Source organism: Bufo gargarizans, chromosome 3 (genome assembly GCF_014858855.1).
Source record: "Bufo gargarizans isolate SCDJY-AF-19 chromosome 3, ASM1485885v1, whole genome shotgun sequence".
NCBI classification, from domain to species: domain Eukaryota; kingdom Metazoa; phylum Chordata; class Amphibia; order Anura; family Bufonidae; genus Bufo; species Bufo gargarizans.
Genome location: NC_058082.1, coordinates 300,579,434 through 300,604,410, shown reverse-complemented (window position 1 = coordinate 300,604,410; position 24,977 = coordinate 300,579,434). Strand labels below are relative to the sequence as shown.

General features: G+C 43.3%; 1 protein-coding gene across 1 annotated transcript in view; it reads right to left on the bottom strand.

Annotated features, from left to right (window-relative positions):
• Positions 1 to 23,558, bottom strand: part of SLC35D2 (solute carrier family 35 member D2) — an 89,902-nt gene extending 66,344 nt beyond the window's left edge. Inside the window, exons 1-3 of the mRNA XM_044286609.1 lie at positions 23,507 to 23,558; positions 14,443 to 14,550; positions 13,651 to 13,706 (exon numbers count right to left, since the gene is read on the bottom strand). Coding sequence (XP_044142544.1) covers positions 13,651 to 13,706; positions 14,443 to 14,550 — 164 coding nt within the window. The 5' untranslated portion in view covers positions 23,507 to 23,558. The remainder of the gene's footprint in view (positions 1 to 13,650; positions 13,707 to 14,442; positions 14,551 to 23,506) is intronic.
• Positions 23,559 to 24,977: the final 1,419 nt, after the last annotated feature.

Sequence of the window (24,977 nt, the reverse complement as noted above, 5' to 3'; positions counted from 1 at the left end):
TGCACAAGTGACAGGAATAGGGTATTAGCCTTCGTCCTCCTCTCTCAAGGATTCGATCCTCCTCAGACCGCCTCCTCTGTAGGATTAAATGACCAGCATATAGTGAAGTACCCTCTTAGTTGTTAATAAGAGGGTCCACGGAAAAAAACGGAAAACGGAACAATGGCCGCGGATGCACACAACGGTCGTGTGCATGAGGCCTAAGGTTAGTCTACTACAAACCCCATACATAAAGAGAACGCTGTCTAAGGCCCCTTGCAGACAAGCGTGTCCGGATGCGTTCCGTTTGCATTGCGGCAAACCCGCAGAGTAGGTACGCAATTGCAGTCAGTTTTGACCGAGATTGTGATTCGTTGTTCAGTTTTTATCGTGCTGGTGCAATGCGTTTTACACACGCGTGATGAAAAACTGAATGTGGTACCCAGACCCGATCTTCTTCACTGAAGTTCAGATTTGGGTTCAAGGTTTTGTAATATTTACAAGATGTAAATATTTTCCCTTATAACATGGTTATAATGGAAAATAATAGCATTCTTTAATACAGAATGCTTAGTACAAGGTCAATTAAAAATAAAATTAACTCACCTCCTCCAATTGATCGCCCCGGTCTCCTGTTCTTTCTTCAGGACCTGTCAAAGGACCTGTGGTGACGTCACTGAGCTCATCACATGGTCCAATCACATGGTCCATCACCACGGTGATGGACCATGTGACGTCACTACAGGTCCTTTAGCCGGCAGCTCATGATTAAAGAAGTAAGAAGAGATCGGCAACTACGCGATCAACAGGAGGAGGTGAGTTAATTTAATTTTTTTTTAACCCTCAATTGACCTTCTACTAAGCATTCTGTATTAAAGAATGCTATTATTTTCCCTTATAGCCATGTTATAAGGGAATATAATACAGTGAATAGACTGTCATCTTAGCAACCATGCGTGAAAATCACACCGCATCCGCACTTGCTTGCGATTTTCACGCAGCCCTATTCATTTCTATGGGGCCTGCGTTGCGTTATAAACGCACAATATAGAGCATGCTGCGATTTTCACGCAACGCACAAGTTATGCATGAAAATCACCGCTCATGTGCACAGACCCATAGAAATTAATGGGTCCGGATTCAGTGCGGGTGCAATACGTTCACCTCACGCATTGCACCCGCGCGGAAATCTAGCCCGTGTGAAAGGCCTAAAACTAAGGGCGGTCATACACATACGACAGCTGTCAATTCCCTCGTACACATGCCATCCATATTACATCACTACCCAGCAACAGGCACTCTGAGTTAAATATTCTTAGCATGGATTCCCATACAGCATTTCAAAGGTAGTCTGTTGCTGCCAGCAAGCACTATTAGGGCTGTTTCACACGAGCGAGTCAATTGCCGGAATCACGCTCCGTGTGTGAGCGTGATCCTCCATTCTGGACTTGAAGGAGCACACGGCATTATACTGATTTATAATGCTGTGTGCCTCTGCTTCACCTTACTTCTACAGGATCATAAACTGCAAGTATGATCCTGCCATAAATCATGATAATGGCATGCGCTCCTACAAGTACAGAACGGAGGATCACGCTCACACGGATGGAGTTGCTCATGTGAAACAGCCGCAAAAGGGGCAGTCCGGATGTTACACAGGATAGGGGATAACTATTAGATCGGTGGGGTTCCCACCGCTGGGACCCCCACTAATCATGAGAATGGGGGCCTATACCCTCTGCAGCCCCGTGAAATATGTACACTCCTTTCACACGAGTGAGTTTTCCATCGGGGTGCGATGTGTGAAGCAAATATATAGCATCCAGACTGAATCCTGACCTGTTTATTTGAATTAGTTTTCACGCATCATTTCTGCGTTGAGGAAAAAAAATCAGCATGTTCTATATTCAGTGTTTTTCATGTAGCTCTGGTTCTATAGCGGTGAATGGGGCTTGTGTGAAAACCAGATGCAACACGTTTTTCAATGATGGTTGCTAGGAGATTTACGGTACTTTGTAATTCTTCTTTTTTTTTTTTTATCTGCGTGAAAAATACATCAAAAACTGATTGCACCCACACAGAAAAAACTTTTTTTCCTGAACAGATCCTGACAATCCCCATTATTCATGTGAAAGGCCATAGTCTGTTTTGTTTTCCACCTGCAGTGGCTAATCCAGCTCCAGTGCTCCTTAGGCCGCACAGGCAGCTGTTCCTCAGCCATCCTGGAACTGCAGGACAGCTGTGGAAATCCGGGACTGTCCATTGCCAGTCTCTGACTCATTAGCTGTGTTCCTGGTACCTGTGCTTATTGGATTGCTTGTTCCTCTGACCTTGGCTTGTCTTGTGACCACTCTCTGTCTTTGTACTGTGCATCCCGTCTGGTTCTGAGCTCATCTCTGTCTCCCACTGCATTGTCCGCCTGATTCTGACCTATTTACATACGACTATCCCTGTGTGTTGTGTTTGGCTGTCTCTGCACCTTAGTAGTAAAGGGACTGTCGACCAGTTGCGATCTAGCTACCTAGGGCTCGTACTGCAAGTAGGTAGGGTAAGCGGGCTGGGCTCCAGGTCAGGGCTCACTGTCTGTGTCTCTCCCTATCTACAAGCGTTACAGTAGCATAAAACTGGTGACAAATGGTGACTGAGATATTGAATAGTATAATACATAATTGTAAACTCTCCTGGAACATCCAGGAGGCTTCTGTACCTTATCCAGACCTCCCAAGAGTGCCACTTTTGGAGGGACAGTCCCTATTTTTTACCCAAGTCCCTCATTACTCCATAAATGTCCTTTTTTGATCTGCGATATAGATTTAAATTTTTGTATTTACAATATTGATCCAGAAAGTGTTTGGCTGGTTCTCATATGCCTATTAGAGCCCGCCTTGTATATTATTTCATTATTTGATGCAATGTGAATTTTTTTGAAATTTCTATATTCAGATCATTTTTGTGCTATTTCGTATAAGAAAACTATTGAAGTGTATAGATATGCAGATAAAATGGATCTTTCACACAATGAACCATAAGTGTCCCTCTTAAAACATCCAAAAAGTTAGGAGGTACCATATATCTTATACAAAGGGTGGGCCCACCAAAAATAGAACCCTGTTTTTCTTGTGTGGTTTGTACAGGATCATGGAAGAATGCCGAATGTACCCATTACAGTAGATAAAGTGGTTTCTGCCAGCACCTGTGTAACGTATGCCAGTCTTATGTCCAGGAACACCTCCTGTACCAACTGTTCCAAATTCCAGACATAAATTTAAATGTTTTGTTTCATTTTGGGCACTGTTGTACCCAAAGCTGCGCACCAAATGCTAATTTTAGATCACAAAGTGGCTGTTTGTGCAGCTCATGGGAATTTTCTCTGTGCCAGTCCCTGTTGTTTTTCTGTGCGCCAGTCCCTGTTGTTTTTCTGTGCGCCAGTCCCTGTTGTTTTTCTGTGCGCCAGTCCCTGCTGTTTTTCTGTGCGCCAGTCCCTGTTGTTTTTCTGTGCGCCAGTCCCTGTTGTTTTTCTGTGCGCCAGTCCCTGTTGTTTTTCTGTGCGCCAGTCACTTTTTGTTTCTTTCTGTGTGCCAGTCACTTTTGTTTCTTTCTGTGTGCCAGTCACTTTTGTTTCTTTCTGTGTGCCAGTCACTATTGTTTTTTTCTGTGTGCCAGTCACTATTTGTTCTGCAATTTACACACCCGGTTAGGAGTAAGGACGCTTCATATAAAACATGAGGTATTGCAGTGCGCCCATATGTTGGTCATATCCAGTATCTAATTACAATCCGCCACACACTTCTGTTTGCCCCTTCCTGTAACTCTTGCACAGCGGACACTTGATCTGGATGTGGAACTATTTCAGTACACGTCAACATGTTCTGCAGGAATAATTCTTATATCGAATCCTCTCCTGGATTTCTGCTGTGACAATGGATGTCCAAACACATGGTTGTCTTATGGTTCTTTGCAATAGCCACAGATACTTCGGGAGATTTATCAAAACCGATGTAAAGTAGAACTGGTTTAGTTGCCCATAGCAACCAATCAGATTCCACCTTTCATTTTCCAAAGGAGCTCAGAAAAATAAGTGGTGAAATCTGATTGGTTGCTATGGGCAACTAAGCCAGTTTACCTTTACACCAGGTTTGATTAATTTCCCTCATGTACCTCATATGGCACTTTTGCACCAAACCATATATACTGCTTTTTGCTGGATTGGAAAATGTGAAAATTGACCAGCAAATAGCCCTGTGTTTCTTTTTACGAGCCTGTGTGTTATAGGCCTCCACTATCGCAATTCTTTGTTCAATTGAATATGACATGTTGGACACAACACTACTGCCCTCCGCAAAGTGCACCACTCGGCGGGCAGGGAAGCATAACAAGGGTCACATCCATCTCTTAAACTGCTCAGGTAAAGTGAAAGCTGAGCTCTGATTGGTTGCTATGGGCAACAACCACAGTTTTACTGTCAGTTCTGTCCTGTCCAAACCACACAATAAAATCAGGCTTCTGTTTTTTAGGTGTCACGGTTACTTTTTTTTCAGTTAATATTCACTATGGTGACACAGAATACTTGAATGTTATAAGAGGAGCTGTCACCTCTCCTGACATGTCTGTTTTAGTAACTACTTGCATTCCCCATGTAACCACAGTTCTGGAACATCTATTCTTATGGCTCAATATTGTGCCATTCCTGTACTATTCCTTCTAGAAGTTATGAACGAATTATCAGCAGTCTGCTATAAAGGTCCAGATGGGTGTTACCAGCTGGAATGTGACCCAACACAGTCTGACAGTGGCAGCATTGACTGGATAGTGTCAGGCACAATAAAGGAATAGCATAAGAATAGATGCTCCATTATTGTTACTTTATGGCCAATATAAGTAGTTAGTAAAAGCAGACATGTCAGGAGAGCTTACAGATAGCTACAGGAGGTGAGAGAGCTGTGGGTCTGTAAGAAGCAGGGTGGACAGCAGTGAGGACAAAATGGAGCTGGAGAGAGAGGCTGGGTGGGGGTTAGGTCATCAGGACAAAAGGTAATTTAGGTTAGATGATTGGCTAGTGGTAGTGCGAGGGGGGGGGGGTCTAATATATAAAAGGTGAAGCTGGGGAGGTCTCAGAGAGAGGGTGGGTTATTCCAAAAGGTGTCCTGGCTGTTTTTGGTTAGGATGCAAATAATATTGCAGCTACAGTATGTAAGGCTGGAATTGCAGTGCTTCAACCAGCTAGGCGGTACCAGGCGATACCTGGCAGACCCCGCGTACCAGCTGTTTGTGAGGGTCAAGTAGTCGCAGGTAGCCAACGGCTGATGCAAAACCTGGCTTTGGATGAGGTAGTCGAGCTGACAAGTAATTGAGTGGAGAAACAGGTTTCTAAGAGGACTGGCCATGTATGGATAGGCATTGGGCAGCTTAGTAGTAAAAAGTTTTAGAAGGTAATTGAAAACAAACTTACACAACTCACCTGTCCCAGATGTATTTCCTGCCTCTCCTTCACATCCTTCAGTACAGTATAGTTTACAGACTCCATTAATGTCCCCACTGCCTGCAAGATTTCAACAAAACTGCTTGCTTATGCAGTTTGCTGAATGTCCTCCTGGCATATATATATATATATATATATATATATATATATATATATATATATATATATATATATATATATATAAACATTTCTATACATTTATTTTTTTATATCTTTTTTCTACAGTTTTATGTTGGGCCTTGTGCTAAAAAAATTAATAAAAAAAATCCCATTATTCTGTACTCAAGATTTATTAAAAAGGAAAATCTTGCACTGAAGATTGCACTGAATCTAGCATAAAGCCTCCAGTCTTTTTGGGTATGATGCCACAAGGTTTGCACAGATTTGGGGATTTTCTACCATTCTTCTTTGCAGATGCTGTCGAGCTCTGTCCGGTTGGATGGGGAATGTTATTGAGAAGCCATTTTCAGATCTCTCCAGGGCTGTTTCAAGTAAGGGCTCTGTCTGGGCCACTCAAGAGGATTGTTCCCAAGCCACTCCTGTGTTGTCTTGGATGTGTGCTTAGGGCCACTGCCTTGTTGGAAGGTGAAGCTTAGGCCCAGTCTGAGGTCCAAAGCATTCTGGATCAGGTTTTCCTTAAGAATATCTCTGTACTTTTCTTTATTCAGCTTTTCCTCAACCCTGACCAGTCTCCCTGTCCCAGACACTGAAAAACACCCCACAGCATGATGCTGCCTCCACCATGCTTCTCTGTTGGGATGGTATTGGGAATTTGATAAGTGCCTGGTTTCCTCCAGACATTTAGAATTGAGGCCAAAAAGTGCAATCTTGGTTTCATCAGACTAGAGAATCTTCTTTTTTACAGTCTGGGAATCTTTTAGGTGTTTCTTTGCAAACGTCAGGTGAGCTTTCATGTGCCTTTTACTGAGAAGAGGCATTTTTTCGCACCCTGCCATAAAGCCCAGATTGATGGAGTGCTACAGTGATGAGCGGCAGGGGCAATATTAGAATTCGTTATATTTAACAAATATTTGGGCGAATATTCGTCATATATTCGCGAATTTGTGATCTGCGATAAAAATTCACAATATGAAAATTTGCGATCAACACTACTCCAAAAAGTCAAAGATATTGCAGCCTTCTCATTGGCCCACAAGCAAGAAGCAGTGAGGGATCATGGGTAATGATTAAAAAAATCTAGAATATTCGCGATTACGAAGATATAGCACTATATTCTAGATATTCGTGAATTCTCAAAGTGCCAATATTAGCTATAAAAGTGCTACAGTGATGGTTTACCTACTGGAACTTTCTCCCATCTGTATCCAGGATCTTTGGAGCTCAACCAGAGTGACCATTGAGTTCTTGGTTACCACTCTTACTAATGTCCTTCTCCCCTGATTACTTAGTTTGGTAGGGTGGCCAGCCCTTGGGAGTGTCCTGGTTGTTCAAAACTTCTTCCATTTTATAATTATGGAGGCCACTGTGCTCTTGGGAACTTTCAGTGCAGCAGAAATTTTTTTGTACTCATCTCCAGATTTGTGCCTCCACACAATCTTGTCTATGAGCTCTACAGGCAGTTATTTTCTCCTAATGGCCTGGTTTTTGCTCTGATATGCATTGTCAGCTGTGATGCCTTATATAGACAGGGTGTGTCTTTCAAAATCATGTCCAATCAACTCAATCTACCAGAGGTTGACTCCAATCATGGTGTAGAAACATTTCAAAGATGATTAGGTAAAATGGGAGGTCCCCAGAGCTAAATTTCAAGTGTCACATCAAAGGGTTTGAGAATTTTTGGTTTTTCCTTTTTTAGAAATTTGCAAACATTTCTAAAATGTTGTTTTCACTTTCTCATCATGGGGTATTGAGTGCAGATGGGGAAATAACAGATTTTTTTTAATTTTAGCAATAGGCCGCAACATAACAAAACGTGAAAAAAGTGAAAAGGGTCTGAAGACTTTCCAAATACACTATATATGTTATATATAGATAAGGGCAGATAAACTATTGAAAATGAACCAGTGTTTGGTGCCATTTGCACAAAAAACTGGGGTACATGCTTCATCAGACAAGGAGTCAAAAAAGTTTTTAAAAAAAGTGTCTAAAACTCTTGATACATGCAGTGCGCATGTATCAAGAGTTTTAGACACTTTTTTTTTTAACTTTTTTGATTCCTTGTCTGATGAGCGGTGTCACTTTGCAGAAGGGCATAGTTTTGCGGGAGAAGACCCGTGGCTTAATGTGCAGCAAAAAAAATGCTCCAAAATTTGCTGACATATGTGGCAAGGATGAGCGAAACTGAAAGCCTGTTCTGCCCTGCATAATGGAAACCAGACGGATTCGTTATGCTGCCCATTGACTTCTATTATGATGGAATGCAAAATGGAATGCCTCTTAAAGGCTTCCGTTTTACATTCCGTCATAGAATTCTCATCAACGGAATCCATAACAGAATTCCCCCACCGCCCGAACACCGAACCTGAAAATGTTGAGTTCGCTCATCCCTCATAGGTGGTTTAAAGTTAGACTACGAAGTCTATAGGTGCACCAAATTTATGATCCAGCATTAGATATTGTGATAAATGGTGTGAACGAAGTGAATGGGAGCAGCACTGCAGTTACCAGCTCCTTCCACTACACTTCTGGTGCCGAAGCTACTCCCGAACAGCTGACCGATGGGTGTGCGGGCTGTTAGACGCCTGCTGATCAGATATTCAGGCCTCTCCTGAAGACAGCTTAATCAATATTAAAGGAGTTGATGCCCCCTTTACGGGGGAAGGGGTAGTACAACGTTCACACCCACTCTTATTGGTCTAGTATGTGGTTTCTATTTGATTCAAATGTCATGAGTTTGAGGCATTCCCTACATAAATGGCTGGAGCATATGGAAAAAATATGTTTCTGTCATTGGCACCTCCTGATGTGTCTTCTCAAAAGCTGGATGGTACAGGTCCTTCTAAAAAAATTAGCATATTGTGATAAAGTTCATTATTTTCTGTAATGTACTGATAAACATTAGACTTTCATATATTTTAGATTCATTACACACCAACTGAAGTAGTTCAAGCCTTTTATTGTTTTAATATTGATGATTTTGGCATACAGCTCATGAAAACCCAAAATTCCTATCTACAAAAATTAGCATATCATGAAAAGGTTCTCTAAACGAGCTATTAACCTAATCATCTGAATCAACTAATTAACTCTAAACACCTGCAAAAGATTCCTGAGGCTTTTAAAAACTCCCAGCCTGGTTCATTACTCAAAACCTCAATCATGGGTAAGACTGCCGACCTGACTGCTGTCCAGAAGGCCATCATTGACACCCTCAAGCAAGAAAGAAATTTCTGAACGAATAGGCTGTTCCCAGAGTGCTGTATCAAGGCACCTCAGTGGGAAGTCTGTGGGAAGGAAAAAGTGTGGCAGAAAACGCTGCACAACGAGAAGAGGTGACCGGACCCTGAGGAAGATTGTGGAGAAGGACCGATTCCAGACCTTGGGGGACCTGCGGAAGCCGTGGACTGAGTCTGGAGTAGAAACATCCAGAGCCACCGTGTACAGGCGTGTGCAGGAAATGGGCTACAGGTGCCGCATTCCCCAGGTCAAGCCACTTTTGAACTAGAAACAGCGGCAGAAGCGCCTGACCTGGGCTACAGAGAAGCAGCACTGGACTGTTGCTCAGTGGTCCAAAGTACTTTTTTCGGATGAAAGCAAATTTTGCATGTCATTCGGAAATCAAGGTGCCAGAGTCTGGAGGAAGACTGGGGGAGAGGGAAATGCCAAAATGCCTGAAGTCCAGTGTCAAGTACCCACAGTCAGTGATGGTCTGGGGTGCCATGTCAGCTGCTGGTGTTGGTCCACTGTGTTTTATCAAGGGCAGGGTCAATGCAGCTAGCTATCAGGAGATTTTGGAGCACTTCATGCTTCCATCTGCTGAAAAGCTTTATGGAGATGAAGATTTCATTTTTCAGCACGACCTGGCACCTGCTCACAGTGCCAAAACCACTGGTAAATGGTTTACTGACCATGGTATTACTGTGCTCAATTGGCCTGCCAACTCTCCTGACCTGAACCCCATAGAGAATCTGTGGGATATTGGGAAGAGAAAGTTGAGAGATGCCAGACCCAACACTCTGGATGAGCTTAAGGCCGCTATCGAAGCATCCTGGGCCTCCATAACACCTCAGCAGTGCCACAGGCTGATTGCCTCCATGCCACGCCGCATTGAAGCAGTCATTTCTGCAAAAGGATTCCCGACCAAGTATTGAGTGCATAACTGAACATAATTATTTGAAGGTTGACTTTTTTTGTATTAAAAACACTTTTCTTTTATTGGTCGGATGAAATATGCTAATTTTTTTAGATAGGAAATTTGGGTTTTCATGAGCTGTATGCCAAAATCATCAATATTAAAACAATAAAAGGCTTGAACTACTTCAGTTGTGTGTAATGAATCTAAAATATATGAAAGTCTAATGTTTATCAGTACATTACAGAAAATAATGAACTTTATCACAATATGCTAATTTTTTTAGAAGGACCTGTATAGTGAAATGTTAAAGATTTTGCAGGGAAACAGGATTAACTGGTTACACCGCAGTCAGCCATAATTCACTGGAGAGAGGGGCGTTGGAAGTCCTCTCCTCATGAGTACATAACCTTGAGTTTTCTTTCATCTCCTCTATTAGCCAAATGGCTCAATATTTTTCCCCCTTTTGGGCGAAGAGAAGAGTGGATCTCTCTCTCTCAAATAAGCTGCCTTATATAGGGCAATATATTTAGGTGACAGATCCTCTTTAAGGCTACTTTCATATCCGTGCTTTTACTGTCCGGTTTTGAGATCCGGAAGGGGATTCTTTTCTGTATCCAGTAGAATTGGTGCCGCTATGGTGGCCTTAATTATACAGGGGGCCCTATTGGGGGCATTTTATATACAGGGGGCACTATTGGGGGAGTGTATATAGGGTGGCACTATGGGGGGCCTTATATATAATGGGGGTACTATGCAGGCATTTGGACATTGTGGGCACTATAGGAGGCCATTATAAATACTGGGGCTACTATGAGGGCATTATAGACATTGGGGCACTACAGGGGGGTATTATAAATACTGGAGCTACTATGGGGGGCATTATAGACACTGGGGGCACTACAGGGGGCCATTATAAATACTGGAGCTACTATGGGGGCATTATAGACACTAGGGGCACTACAGTGAGGGCTTTATAGATACTGGGGGCACTGCGGCGGTGTACTTGCGGGCACTGTAGGGGTTTGGATGCAAAGAAAAATATATGTAATTCAGCTGTCTTTCATGGCCATTTTTAACGGCCATTAAAAATGAGCAAACAGCCAGAAAATGGATGCAGAATGGCTATGAAAAACTGACAGTAAGGGCTCATGCCCACGACCGTTGCCCCGTCTTGGCCATATTGCGGCCCACATATGGAAAATCCGGAGATGCTGTGCGGAACGGAACCACGGAAGTACTTCTGTGGGGTTCCGTTCCTTGCTTCCATTCCGCAAAAAAGTAGTGCATGCACTACTTTTTTGCGGTGTGGGCCGTCGGATGAGGATCGTGGACCCGATTCAAGTAAATGGGGCCATGATCCGCATGCAGCTGCCTCACGGTCGTGCCCCTGCCTTGCGGATTGCAATTTGCGGTCTGCAGCACAGACCCCAAGCTCTTACGCGCGTGAGCATGAGCCCTGAGTCTGTTTTTAATGGCCGTGTGAATGTAACCTTACTGTAATGAGGTTACTGAGCAGAGATCTTGGATAGTTGTGGTGCAGTTTGTGTGTATACATATATCCAGACAACAGACCCTATGCCTGAGCTGGACACATAGAGTGAACGCAACAGATCCACAGAATCTGCTGCACATATACTGTATGTGTCTGTAAATACAGAGTAGATAACACAGTCCCGTTCCAGTGCTCCAGGAGACATCAGCTCAGTGAATACATTTCAGAATTTTTTTCCCTAACAGATCTTTTTGGTCCTGATATCCACTGTGCTGGAGGAGGGTGCACTTCATTTATGACAAGACACAAGCTTCGTCATAAGTGAAATACATCCCCCGGCAGTCTGTGCTCCTGAATGAAGTATGTCAGCACTTACCTGGGGTAGATTTTAAAGTCAAGATTTACACCACAAAACTGCGTAAATTATAATAAATGTGCAGGGGCCAATGACCCTATTCAGAGAGTGGCAAGGGTAGTGTAGAGCACAATAGCTTGGATTTGTGACTTTTTATGGCCGAAAAAATGATGTATTGGGATGATCAATAGCCCCCTATCTTTTTAGATTTTTAGGGAAAATGGGGAGGGGGGGCTCACAAAAATATGCAGCTTGATTTGTTCAATTAAATTCCTACAATCTCAACATGTGTGCTGGACCATTTAGTTGTTTTTGTTTTGCAGATTCCTCTTGACAGGTGAGAAAAATTTTATAGCAAAAGAAAAATGTATTGTAGAGAAATAAAGCCCTGCTATTATCTATAACAAGGTTTCCGATTATTGCTTCACTATACCATTATTGTAATAATCAGATCATTAGATGTGTTGAATTCTGCAATTGTACCTTTAATCTGACATAAACCCAGATAACATCTGTAGTTCAGCCTCCTTGTATCAGAACGTTTACTACTCTAGCAATCCCCGCACATAATATCATTTACTACTGTACAACAACCCCCGCACTTTCACAATATTACTAACACGGATTACCTGTAGCTGGTGAGCACAGTCTTGTTAACCAGGATAATCAGGAAGGAGGTCACACCATAGAAAAGAGCTGAGAGGAGCCGTGCTCTCCAGGAGGACGCAGCTTCTATTTTGGCTGACATGTTGTTCTGGGTGAAGGTCCGGCTAACCCAGGACACTGTCTGCCTTATAGTTTTGGCACGGCCATCGTAACTAAGTAAAGTGACAGAGTGAGAACACACACTGCAGTCACCTGGCCCCACCTTTATTGGACAGGTGGTATGTAAAGGGCGGAGGGAGTGACTCACAAACTGGGAGAAAGAGGAGTGAAACAGGACAAATACTCACAGAGCAATGCAGCACTTAACATAGTGAAACACGTCTCATGTACAACATCTCCCAGATACCGCACTTGTGCCACCTTCTGGAAGTGGCTCCCTATGAGTCAATGTCTGACTTTTTAACAAGCCTTTGAACACGGCAAGGGGAAATTTAGATAATAGCCAAGCCATATTTCCTTTTGCAGACAGTTGTTTTGGGGTAGGATTCTGGCTGGCTGAGTGAGATGCCTTAGGGCCCTATCACATTGCCCAAAGTTTGGGCAGGAAGAGGACCAGTGGACAGTAAACAATTTGATTGGCGCTTTTTTGCACCTTTCGTGTGTTAGGCTAGTGTCACGCTGCCGACACAGCCTTCTGGCAGGCTGTTCCGGCAGAGAATGCCAGGAATTAGCCAGACACAAATCGGTATTTGTCCAGCCAATTCTCTGCACCGGACCTCATTATAGTTAATGGGGCCGGACAGCATTCCGGCACCATATGGCAGTGATGTAAAACAGCCTGCTGGATCTGTAAATTCTAGTGTGGAACTAGCCTTATCCTATTATTGTCCCAAAAATGCAACTTTCTGAAGCCAGTAACAGATTTATCAATTGGGTGGGGGGATGCTAAAATAACAGTCACATTCAATATGACTTTAAGTATAACAATATGACCCCCTGCCTCCCTTCACATAGCATAGGACTAGGGGGAGCTTAGTGCATGCAAATTTATACAGCTACCAGTGAACTCCGTGAAAGTTGTAAAAATTTCTGTGTCAGGGAGCAGAAGTTCAACTCGTGGGCCTCCTATTACCACAGACCACACATCAGTGGAGTGATCTACCTCTATAGTGAGTACAACACTGTGATCAATGGCAGATTCTCCTCTCTACTACTGGAATGGTAGCTAGAGTGAAGTTATTACGGATCAATGTGTCTGGTCATAGGAAATAAGCTATATAGAGTGTGTTGCCAATGGCAGTGCCACACAAATGTTTTCCTAATCAGTGGCATGGCAAATAGGGTCAAACAGACCTTCCAGTTTTGCCGTTGGAGGATATTATTCTTATTACTTGTTGTCTTACAAATAGTTTTGGTAAATAAGTATATTGCAAAAAAAATATATAAAAAAAATATATACTCATATATATGAGTATTACACTCACACGTAATCCGGTTTCCTAGAAGTCTCCATGACAGCACATCCTGAGACTGACTTCCTCTGATAGGACAGGAAAAAACACAGAGAGGTTTAAAAACCCCACCCCTACCTCTCATCGCTGGTGTATTTTAACAGAACCAGGAAAAGGGGTAAAACATAAACCAAAGTAAAATTATCAACAAAAGGGTAGGAATATATGTGCTGTCATGGAGATTTCTAGGAAACCGGATTACCGGTGAGTGTAATACTCATTTCCCCAGTCGTCTCCGTGACAGCACATCCTGAGAACTAACAAAGTAAACTTTAGGGGGACACAACAGTACCTAGGACCCTGCGTCCAAAGGCCATGTCCTCATTGGGAAATACATCAACCCTATAATGCTTGGTAAAGGTGTGAGCCCTCTTCCAAGTGGCTGCTCTGCAAATTTGTTCTAAAGATGCAGAGGCTATCTCGGCCCAGGAAGTAGAAATGGATCTTGCTGAATGGACTTTGAGGGACCGAGGAGCTTCTTTACCGGAGGCTCTATAGGCCTCAGAAATGGCACACCTAATCCAGCGGGATATTGAGCTTTTTGCCGCTTTTTACCCTTATTTGGGCCGGAAAACTGAATAAATAAGTTTTTATCTATCCCCTAAACGCGTATTTTTTGATCCCCATATTCCAGAACCTACTCTCAACATTCATGGATAAAATCAAGTGCCTTTGCATCTAATAAGTAGAAGCGCTTCTCTTATATGAACTTTTGTACTACCTCCGATACCCAGGACCCGACCACATAGCCGGAAACCAACATACCTGATCATGTGGGACGCCGAGCTGCCACCTCCAGGACCACGCAAGGTATTGCAGTTGGAACATTGCAGACAGTATATCTGGACGGTGAAACATCATGGCTGGAGTCATCTGCAGGAGGGAGGTAAAACAAGTCAGGTACTGACCGTTCCGTGGGACACCACGTGGTAGCAGAGGTACGGGCTGCTAACAAGTTATTTACTATACAGCAACCAACAAGTTATTTACTATACAGCAACCAACCTATATATGCACGAACATATGCACTTTACTAACCATAAGGAAAAACAGGCGAATTGTACTAATAAGTAATCATCTGCATTACCTATATTATCTATCATATCAGCACATAGAACTGCCACCAATGAAACTAAACTAATACTCAGTATCCAATGCAAACAGAATAGCTATTCAGCTGTTCATACGATACATTAATGTCGACCGCAGACTAATAAACTGAGGATTATATTATTCGTCATCTCAACCAGTTACTTACCTCAGATAAAAATTATATAACAAACTCAGGAGGCTATTGATTAAGAGGCCCCATTAGCCCTCATTTATAGGCCTAATTCCAGCGGTGACCATCAATAGAGGGCCATTTTGGATGAGATAACTATATCTGGACCTGCATGCTAGTGAGTCATTTTAACATATGCGATTCTGTGTGCAAGTTTTTAGAGTTATTTTATGAAGTGGTATTTATTTTATGAAGTTCCATTTATGTACAATTTCATGTGTCCTAAAATTGAAGTTTTACGGTAATCTACACCTCCACATCTTCACTGTATGGTACTACAAGTTGAGTGCCTGCCGCTACATTTCTTTTTAAATTATCCTTTATATCCTTTGACTAGGTGGGTCAACACGCGACTACAGCACCTATCCACACCTACAGGTGGGTGAGCCTCTACCCATCCTTTTTGTATCGAATATGAGCTTGTCTTCAAACACTCTAAGGAAGGGCTCCTGGATAGATAAAGCCTGATGCTCACAAACTCTTCTCGCAGAGGATATTGCCACTAAGAAAGAGAGTAAGCCACTTAATAGTCAGGGAGTCTAGAGGCTCAAATGGAGAATCTGACAAACCTGTAAGAACAGTATTCAGGTTCCATGGAGCGATCATATTTTTAATTCTGGGTTTCAATCTATAAGCCGCTTTTAAAAACCTACACACCCAGGAGACCTCATAAAGACTAGTGTTATATAGGGCACCTAATGCGGAAACCTGTACCTTAAGGGTATTCGGGGAGAGACCCATATCCAAACCGTCCTGGAGAAATTTCCAAACCTTAAGATATGGCATAGAGGTATTAGATTTTCTACTGAACAAAAGGGTATTTACAACCCTCTGTGATATACCCAGACCTAAGAGGATGGATTGCTCAGTAACCAGGCTGACAGCTTGAGAAGACTGGGGTTCGGATGAGAGATTGGACCCTGCATTAGAAGATCTTTCCTCGGGGGGGGGGGAACAGGATTGGATCTTCCTGGCTGAGGGATTTTAAGAGACCGAACCACCCCCTTCTGGGCCAAAAGGGGACGACCAGGATTAGGACACATCTTTTGGATTGGAATTTCTGCAGAACCTTTGGGATATTGTTGAGCCGAAATGTCGCTGTACCACATAGGTGAATAAAAGGTTGAGAAAGGTTCTGCAGAAATTCCAATCCAAAAGATGTGTCCTAATCCTGGTCGTTTGTTTTGTATTTCTTGGAGTGCTGCCCGTTTTTTCTAATATATATATATATCCAGAAAATGGCAGGGCAGCACTCCTAGCTTCAAGTGATTCAGGTGCCAGCGTTTTTTCCTTGGTCCTGGGGTCCAAACACAATCCAAATAAATGTAACGCAGCACTCCTTGGATAAAAAGTTAAAAAATACGATATTTATTCAACACATAGCGATTATCAAGCCAAGTGAAACACACAATAAAGTGACTGTGCATATATAGAAACATTTCAGGAAGTAATCTGTGCTAATTTCCTGATTAATTACATACTGGAAATTATGTAATTAATTCATAGTGTAGCAGCCATCCAATACCCTCAGGTATAGTGCATCACTTTTCCGTGATTATCTTCAATTTCATAGTGCTTCATATAATTTCATAGTGCTTCATATAATATATACTCCCCAAATGGTGATAGTGGTTAAAACATCCATGGCTTGCTCAAACACAATTCACACCTGTAAGAAAACCGCAACACAGGAATCCATGAATTTCAGTTAGCTTATGCTTTCACAGGACTATATAAAAAATGGAGCGTCCCCCCCATCTCGGCGTGTCTCTTTGTATACTGCGCCTGCGCTACCCTCGTACTGTAGTGCATCATCACCCGGTGTTAGAGGCAGGCCGATCTCGCAATGTACTCTCAATAGCGCTATGTTAAAGATGGAGCATTCCCCCAGCTCGGCGTGTCTCTCTGCTTACTATGCCTGCGCTGCCATCGCACCGCAGCGCATCACAAACCCGACACTCGGGGCGGGCCAATGTCGCAACATGCAGATGCCTAACTCAGCATCCTGCCCTGCATCCTATGTGTATAACAGGGCAAACACCGAAGCAGCACCAAGGTCACCAAATGTGGAAACTTGGTCAACCATCAGTATTACATCGCGCAACACCTTCATATCACCTAACATTATCTATATTGGATCCACACATCCAAGCGCTGTATTCACTAAAGGCAGCAGTAAAAACCTTGTACTGACCCCAGCCTGAGTTTCACAATCATTATAATCGTTACCTATATTTATTGAGGACTACATATAATATTGACCACAGCTTATATACCCCCGGAATACTTCCCTGTATATTAGACACATAAGCATTTGCATACATATACTCACATATTAAAGTCCCTCTGTAATAATGGTAACGATTAATATTATAAGGTAACTGAAATGGATAAAACCTGGAAAAGCGATCTCTCCCACAGGTGTCCACAACTCTCAATAAATAACTGCGGAAGTTGCACAATCCTTATATTATAATGCATCATATACAATGACTCCAGTGTTGCCAGACACCTGGGTCGCGGCAATTTGTGGGCCATCCACTACATACCTCAGTTAATAATTCCTGAGGTCACTCTAAATTCTATATTTAACCCTTTAGGTTTAAGTGTGTCCAAACAATGAATCCACCATATATTCTCCCAGATTTTCTAACCTAGCAGGTAATATGAATAGTTAACACTTAATCCCACCACACCTATTTTGATGGGTGTACAGCTGATCTATATCACCTACAAAACCAGCTCCATTTAGTAGATCTCAAGAACCCGTATTACGACTTCTTTTGGTAGCCTGGGAACACTCAAATGTTAGTTGGATATATACGACCACATCACATCAGTAAATGACTAATCAGGATGTGCCACATTACAGTCAAAGGCTAATATGTGGAGCTTCCTGGAGTTTGCTTGCCTACAGTTAGTTTGTTGCACCTGGTCTCTGAATTAGCCCCTACATAATATGGCAGAAGGCTACTCAGAATTTTAATGTTCTACACTGGATAGGTCATTCTTCTTAATTGGAAACCCCCTAAATGTCCCATAGTATCCCAGTGGATACAACTGATTAATTACTGATCTTTCACTTTATAAACTGACCTATGCTACTAGTAGAACCCATGACCATTTTCTCCAGATTTAGGATCCTTGGATCCAAGCACAGATTAATCTGGCTTTAAACTAGTGTGAGTGTGTTGCGATTTACTCGAGAGAGAAAGTAGGAATTAGTCCTACCGGTAATTGGTTTTCCAGGAGTCTAACATGACAGCACCACGTGGAGGTTGTTCTTATTGGCTGGAGTAGTACCAGATTAGACTACTCAGGGTGTAACTAGAGCCTTTACGTTCAATAAATTCTGTCTATAGTAACTACAAAACATGTGGAAACTGAACCATGTAGCGCCTCTACATATGTGGTCAACTGTAGCCTTGGCTTTTTCAGCCCAAGATGTTGCTACTGCTCTTGTACAATGGGTTGTAATGTCTAAGGGACATGACAAGTACTGAGAAGTATAAGCAACATGAATAGTGGATTTTAGTCATCTTGCCAAAGTTCCTTTTCTAATCTTCTTTCCTTTATTCCTCCCTGAAAACTATATGTAAAAATCCTTCCTCCAAGTTTCAATTGTCTCCAGATATCTAATTGCTGTCCTTTTTAAATCTTTACACTGCTCAATTGGGCAAATGATTGCCGGGAAAGATGCGTTCCTGCTTGTCAGTGAAGAAGAAAGCTGGATTTACATGCAGCCATCTCCTCCACAGTATAGGGAGGAGCAATCGATAATGTCATCAATCATCATCCTCAGTGGCGTAACTAGAGCGTTATGGGCACCAGTGCAAACTTTGAATTGCCCCCCCCTCCCATTTTTACAAAGAGGTGGCAGATTTAGGTCTGCAACTAAAAAGCTGTTTGATCATTTTCATCTAATTCCATGTATTTTGGTGTGCTGAAAACAAATAAAATAGACGTCAAAATTGTCTTCAAATTTATCACATATTTTTATTTTTGGTATTTTTTTCTATTATGGGGTTTTAACTAATTTTAAAGTCCAAATTACTATTAATTAATTCACATAAGTGCATTTAAGATCTAAAATGCAAAAAAAAACTTAAAGGGGTTATCAGAGTTATGTAAAAAAAAAATATAGCACTGTAAATCTGATGGTCAGCAATATAAACAAACTAAGCAAGTTTTAGGGGGGAAAAATTATATTTCTTCATTTCCCTAGTTCTCTTCTTGGCCCTTTGTTGTTATTTTTAAGTAAACAATCTCTGCAAAGGGGGTGACATGTGTGACCAGGGCCGTCTTTAATATTGATTGGACCCTGGGCAAAAATTTACTTGGGCCCCCTGGATCCCGCCTTCCCACACCTTAGCAGGCAATCACGCCCTCCACCACAACACACACACAAAAAATCCACACATCTGGTAGAGTACAGTGAATGACTGTAAATACTTCCAGTTCTGAAGACTCCAGCGGCTCACGATCAGTGCTCTGGGCAGCTGGGCTCAGGCTGGAAGTGAGCACCGCTCTGCAGGAAGGAGACCAAGGCTCGGCTCATCCTAGTGTTACAGTGCAACCCGGCACCCCACAGTATGCAGTATAGCACCCTATAGTATACAGCAACCCACAGTATGCAGTATAGCACCCCACAGTATATAATAGAGCAGTATAGCACCCCACAGTATAAAACACCTCACAGTATACAGTAGAGCAGTATAGCACCTCACCATATACAGCACCCCAAACTATACACGATACAGCACCCACACTATAGTACAGCAGTATAGCACTTCACAATATACAGCACCCACAGCATACAGTATACAGCCCCCCACACTATACAGGCCCCCCACACTATACAGCACCCACAGTATACAGCCCCCCACAGTATGCAGTATAGCACCCTATAGTATACAGCACCACACAGTATGCAGTATAGCACCCCACACTATACAGTACCCCACAGTATATAGTAGAGCAGTATAGCAGCCCACAGTATACAGCACCCCACAGTATACAACACCTCACAGTATACAGCACCCCAAACAATACACAATACAGCCCCCCACACTATACAGTACAGCAGTATAGCACTCCACACTATACCGCACCCTCAGTATACATTATACAGACCCCCACAGTATACAGTACAGCAGTATAGCCCCCCCACTATACAGCCCCCCCTACTATACAGCCCCCCCACACACTATACAGCCCCCCACAGTATACAGTCCCCCCACAGTATACAGGCCCCCCACAGTATACAGGCCCCTCCACAGTATACAGGCCCCTCCACAGTATACAGGCCCACACAGTATACAGCCCCCCACAGTATACAGCCCACCACACAGTATACAGCCCCCACACAGTATACAGTCCCCACACAGTATACAGTCCCACACAGTATACAGTCCCCACACAGTATACAGCCCACCACACAGTATACAGCCCACCACACAGTATACAGCCCACCACACAGTATACAGCCCACCACACAGTATACAGCCCCCCACAGTATACAGCCCCCCACAGTATACACCACCCCACTATACAGTAGTGTACAGTATATTAACATAACAGCCCCTGTCACCTTTTTCTGATGTAACCTTCACACAAAAAAGCTCCACAGTTAACTTCTGCAACACTCCTGATAGGACCTGTGATGACCTCATAGCCATGTGACCAGTTATTGCTAGGTTACTGGTCACATGGTGATGATGTCATTAAGGTCCTAAATCACAACTTTAACACAGTACGATCATGATGCCTGGACTCCTGGTAGAGCTGACAGCCTGACACCTGGGGCAGTGGCTAGCAGGGCTCAAGAGGCAGCTGCCTTGGGCCCCCCAGGAGCAACTGGGCCCGGGGCAGCTGCCCCTTTTGCCCCTTGGTAAAGACGGCCCTGTGTGTGACATGTCTGACTACTGGGATACTCAGCAGCATGCTGTATGTGTAAGCCTCAGCCCTGAGTCTGTGCTTCTAATGGTAGAAGAGGTTAATCTTTCCTGAAGAATCCAGTGGGAGGGATTCTCTCCTGCAGTCCACACTTGTGCACGAATCATCATCAGGTTCTTGGTTCTAGGCTGTTCACACTTTTTCATCGCAGTTTGTGTTAGCTGGTCATTCTTCAACCGTTATGCTATGGCTCTGCAAAAGTGTATTAATTCGCCAGACAGTTTCTGTTTAATCTGTGGTGAATATACATTGTTGAAGCAACAGCAGAATATTACAGGCTTTGTGAAAAAAGTATACTTTGCATTCTTTGGACTAAAAATAGGAGATCAAATAAAGTTTGGGCGCCTCATAAAGTGTGCAAACGGTGTGTTGAGGACTTCCGAAACTGGTTCAAGTGTAAGAAAAAATCTTTCCGTTATGGGATTCCTAGGGTATGTAGAGAGCAAAAGAACCATAGTGACGACTGTTACTTTTGTTCATGCGATGTGAAAGGGTTTAATTCCAAATGGAAGCATTCCATTTCATACCCCAATCTTCACTCAGCAATTTGTCTCATCCCCCATGGCACAGATATACCAGTACCCAAGCCCCCTGCTACCTTGGAAGAGATGCCTAGCTCCGATGAAGGTGAAGTCATACCTGAACCAGATGACGAATCAAGTTCTGACTTTAAAGATGATACAAGACCAAAATAGTTTTCTCAGGAGGAGATGAATGATTTGATAAGGCTGGTTTCACACGGGCGTGACGGATTTGATCCGGATGCGTTCAGGGTGCGTTCAGTGAAAATGTTGCGATTTTGGCACTAAAACAAGTTTTGTCTGCGATTGCGTTTAGTTGTTCAGTTTTTTCCGCGCGGGTGCAATGCGTTTTGATGCGTTTTTCACGAGCGTGATAAAAAACTGAATGTTTACAAACAACGTCTCTTAGCAACCATCAGTGAAAAACGCATCGCACCCGCACTTGCTTGCGGATGCAATGCGTTTTTCACTCAGCCCCATTTACTTCTATGGGGCCTGTCCTGCGTTACAAACGCAGAATATAGAACATGCTGCGATTTCAAAGCATTGCAGAAGTGATGCGTGAAAAAAAACGCTCATGTACACAGACCCATTGAAATGAATGGTGCCGGATTCAGTGCGGGTGCTATGCGTTCACGTCACTCATGGTACCCGCACGGAAATCACGCTCGTGTGAAAGGGACCTTAGAGACTTGAATCTTCCCAAAGATGCCGCTGAGTTACTCAGATCAAGGCTGAAAAGCAGAAATGTATTGTTGCCACGAGTGTCATCTTCATGGTTCAGACATCGTGAAAAGGAGTTTGTTATTTACTTCACCCAGGAAGACAAGTTGGTTTATTGCATCGATGTCGAAGGTCTGATGGGACAATTTAAAATCAATATGATTCAGAGCAATGGCGTCTTTTTATAGATTCTTCAAAAAGAAGTCTCAAAGCAGTTTTACTCCACAACGGTGGTTTTTACTCTTCCATACCTGTAGGTCATTCCGTACACTTGAAGGAAACTTACGAGAACTTGGACTTGGTTCATCGTAAACTTAAATATGAAGACCATGGTTGGCAAGTGTGTGGGGACTTGAAGGTCTTGTGCATGCTGCTCGGGCAACAAGCTGGGTATACCAAATACTCTTGTTTTCTGTGTCTATGGGACAGTCAAAACCGACAAAATCACTGGACCAAGACGAGTTGGCAGCCAAGGGTACTACAGTCAGTGAAAAAAATGTCCTTCGAGAAACTTTGGTACCTTCTCATAAAGTTCTTCTGAAGCAATTCGTAAAATCACTTCCAAGAGATGGAGAATGCTTCAAATATTTGGTCACCAAGTTTCCAGGCCTGTCGGAGGCAAAATTGAAGGAAGGTGTGTTCGTCGGACCAGACATTAGAAGGATTATAGTTTATCAAGAGTTTGTCAATACCATGACGGATCCTCAAAAAGAAGGGAGGATTGCATGTAAAGAAGTGGTACAGAAATTTTTAGGCAATAACAAATATCCTCACTACAAAAAGATCATCGGACGAATGCTGAAAGCATTTCAAGCTTTAGGTTGCCTGATGAGTTTGAAAGTGCATTTCCTCCAGTCCCACCTATGACAAAATGGAGGTCATTTTCGGATTCAGTGCACCAAAAAACATAAAGATTACGTGGAATAACCAAAACAGCTCTTGAAAACCTTTTTTTTGCAGACCTATGTAAATTTTCTTTACACTAAGGGTTCTTTCACACGAGCGGATGTCGTGCGGGTAATCCACTGCGGGAACGAGAGCCAAGCCCCGTTTCGGACAGCAGAGACACGGAGCATTAACATAATTGATAATGCTCCGTGTCTCTCTGTGATCTTTTTACCACAAAATCACAGTGAGATAAAGTTGTTACCATGATTTTGTAGTAAAAAGATTACAGAGAAGGACGGACCATTATCAGTCATGTTAATACTCCGTATCTCTGCTGTCCGGAACAGGGCTTGGTTCTCTTTCATGCAGTGGATTACCCACACAGGATCTGCTTGTGTTAAAGAGCCCTAAGTCCAATGCATGGCTACACTCACCCAGTCCTAATAAAATCTGGTCCTACCTTATCCAGGGTGTTGCTAGAGTCGGCTTGATGTCCGCTGGATCCAGAACAAGGTCCCTGTGGTCATAGAGAAAAAAAGAATAATCACATAAGGAAGGGATGGTGACTGCCCCTGTGAAATCCCCAGCTCGGGGCGCTGTGCTGGCCTGTAAGACTGAGCCATGCCAATGTATAGCAGCGTAATCTAGGACATTTCCCCTAAATCCTACTACACAGTACTAATGCCCACCTTGTGGCCCCTCACAGTACTAATGCCCACCTTGTGGCCCCTCACAGTAATTATACCCACCTTGTGGTCCCTTCAAAATAATTATGTCCTCCTTGTGGCCCCTCACAGCAGTTATGCCCACCTTTGTTCCTGTAGTTATGCCCAGATATGTGCCCCCTCAAAGTCATTATGCCCAGATATGTGCCTCCCTCACAGTAGTTATGACCAGATATTTGCCCCCTCACAGTAGTTATGCCCAGATATGTGCCCCTCACAGTAGTTATATCGAGATATGTGCCCCCCTCACAGTTCTTATAGTCATATTATGTGCCCATCACAGTGGTTATGCCAGATATGTGCCCCTTCACAGCAGTTATGCCAGATATGTGCCCCTTCATAGCAGTTATGCCAGATATGTGCCCCTTCACAGAAGTTATGCCTGATATGTGCCCCTTCACAGCAGTTATGCCAGATATGTGACGCCTCACAGTAGTTATACCCAGATATGTGCCCCTCACAGTAGTTATACCAAGATATGTGCCCGTCACAGTAGTTATACCCAGATATGTGCCCCTCACAGTAGTTGTCCCCTTTTTGCAGCTTTATAGAAAAAAAATAATACCTTCTTCCCTGATGGCGCGCTTCCACACTTACATTGCGCTGCTGGCTGTGCTGGAGGCCGATTCCTGGGCCTTCAGCGCTTCTCCCACAGCCAACAGTGCTGTGTGTGGCCTGCAGGGGGAGCACCTGAGCTCTAAAGAACAGTGAAGCAGGGAGCGGAGAGGTCTCCCTGCTTCACTCTAAAAACAAATAGCACAGCAATGACAAGAACTGCCGGGAGATTGCGCCCCTCCCCTCCTTGTGTCTGCGCCCCCTCGTGTTTAAAGAGCGCTCTGACGGGGTCCGGCATTCTCGCTGTACTTCATGCCGGGCCCCGTCAGAGCACTCCCATTACACGTGAGTGCAGCGGACCCCGCCGGCCCAGTCGTGGTCGCACCCTCTGCGACCGCAACACCCCTGGTCCTCATAAAAATTCAATGTTTGCCAGCAGCAGAGTGTGAATTCACATGCTACAATTTTCAGACAGACGCATGTTGTCCTTCATCATGGTCATGCAGATAGATAATAGACAGACAGATAGATAAACATAATGATGAATTTTGCTGTAACAAATGATGGACATTAGCACAAGTTGTCTGTTATAAATCAAGTTACACAGAGCATTTTGAATATGTGGAGGTAGAAAATGAACTAGTTAGGCCT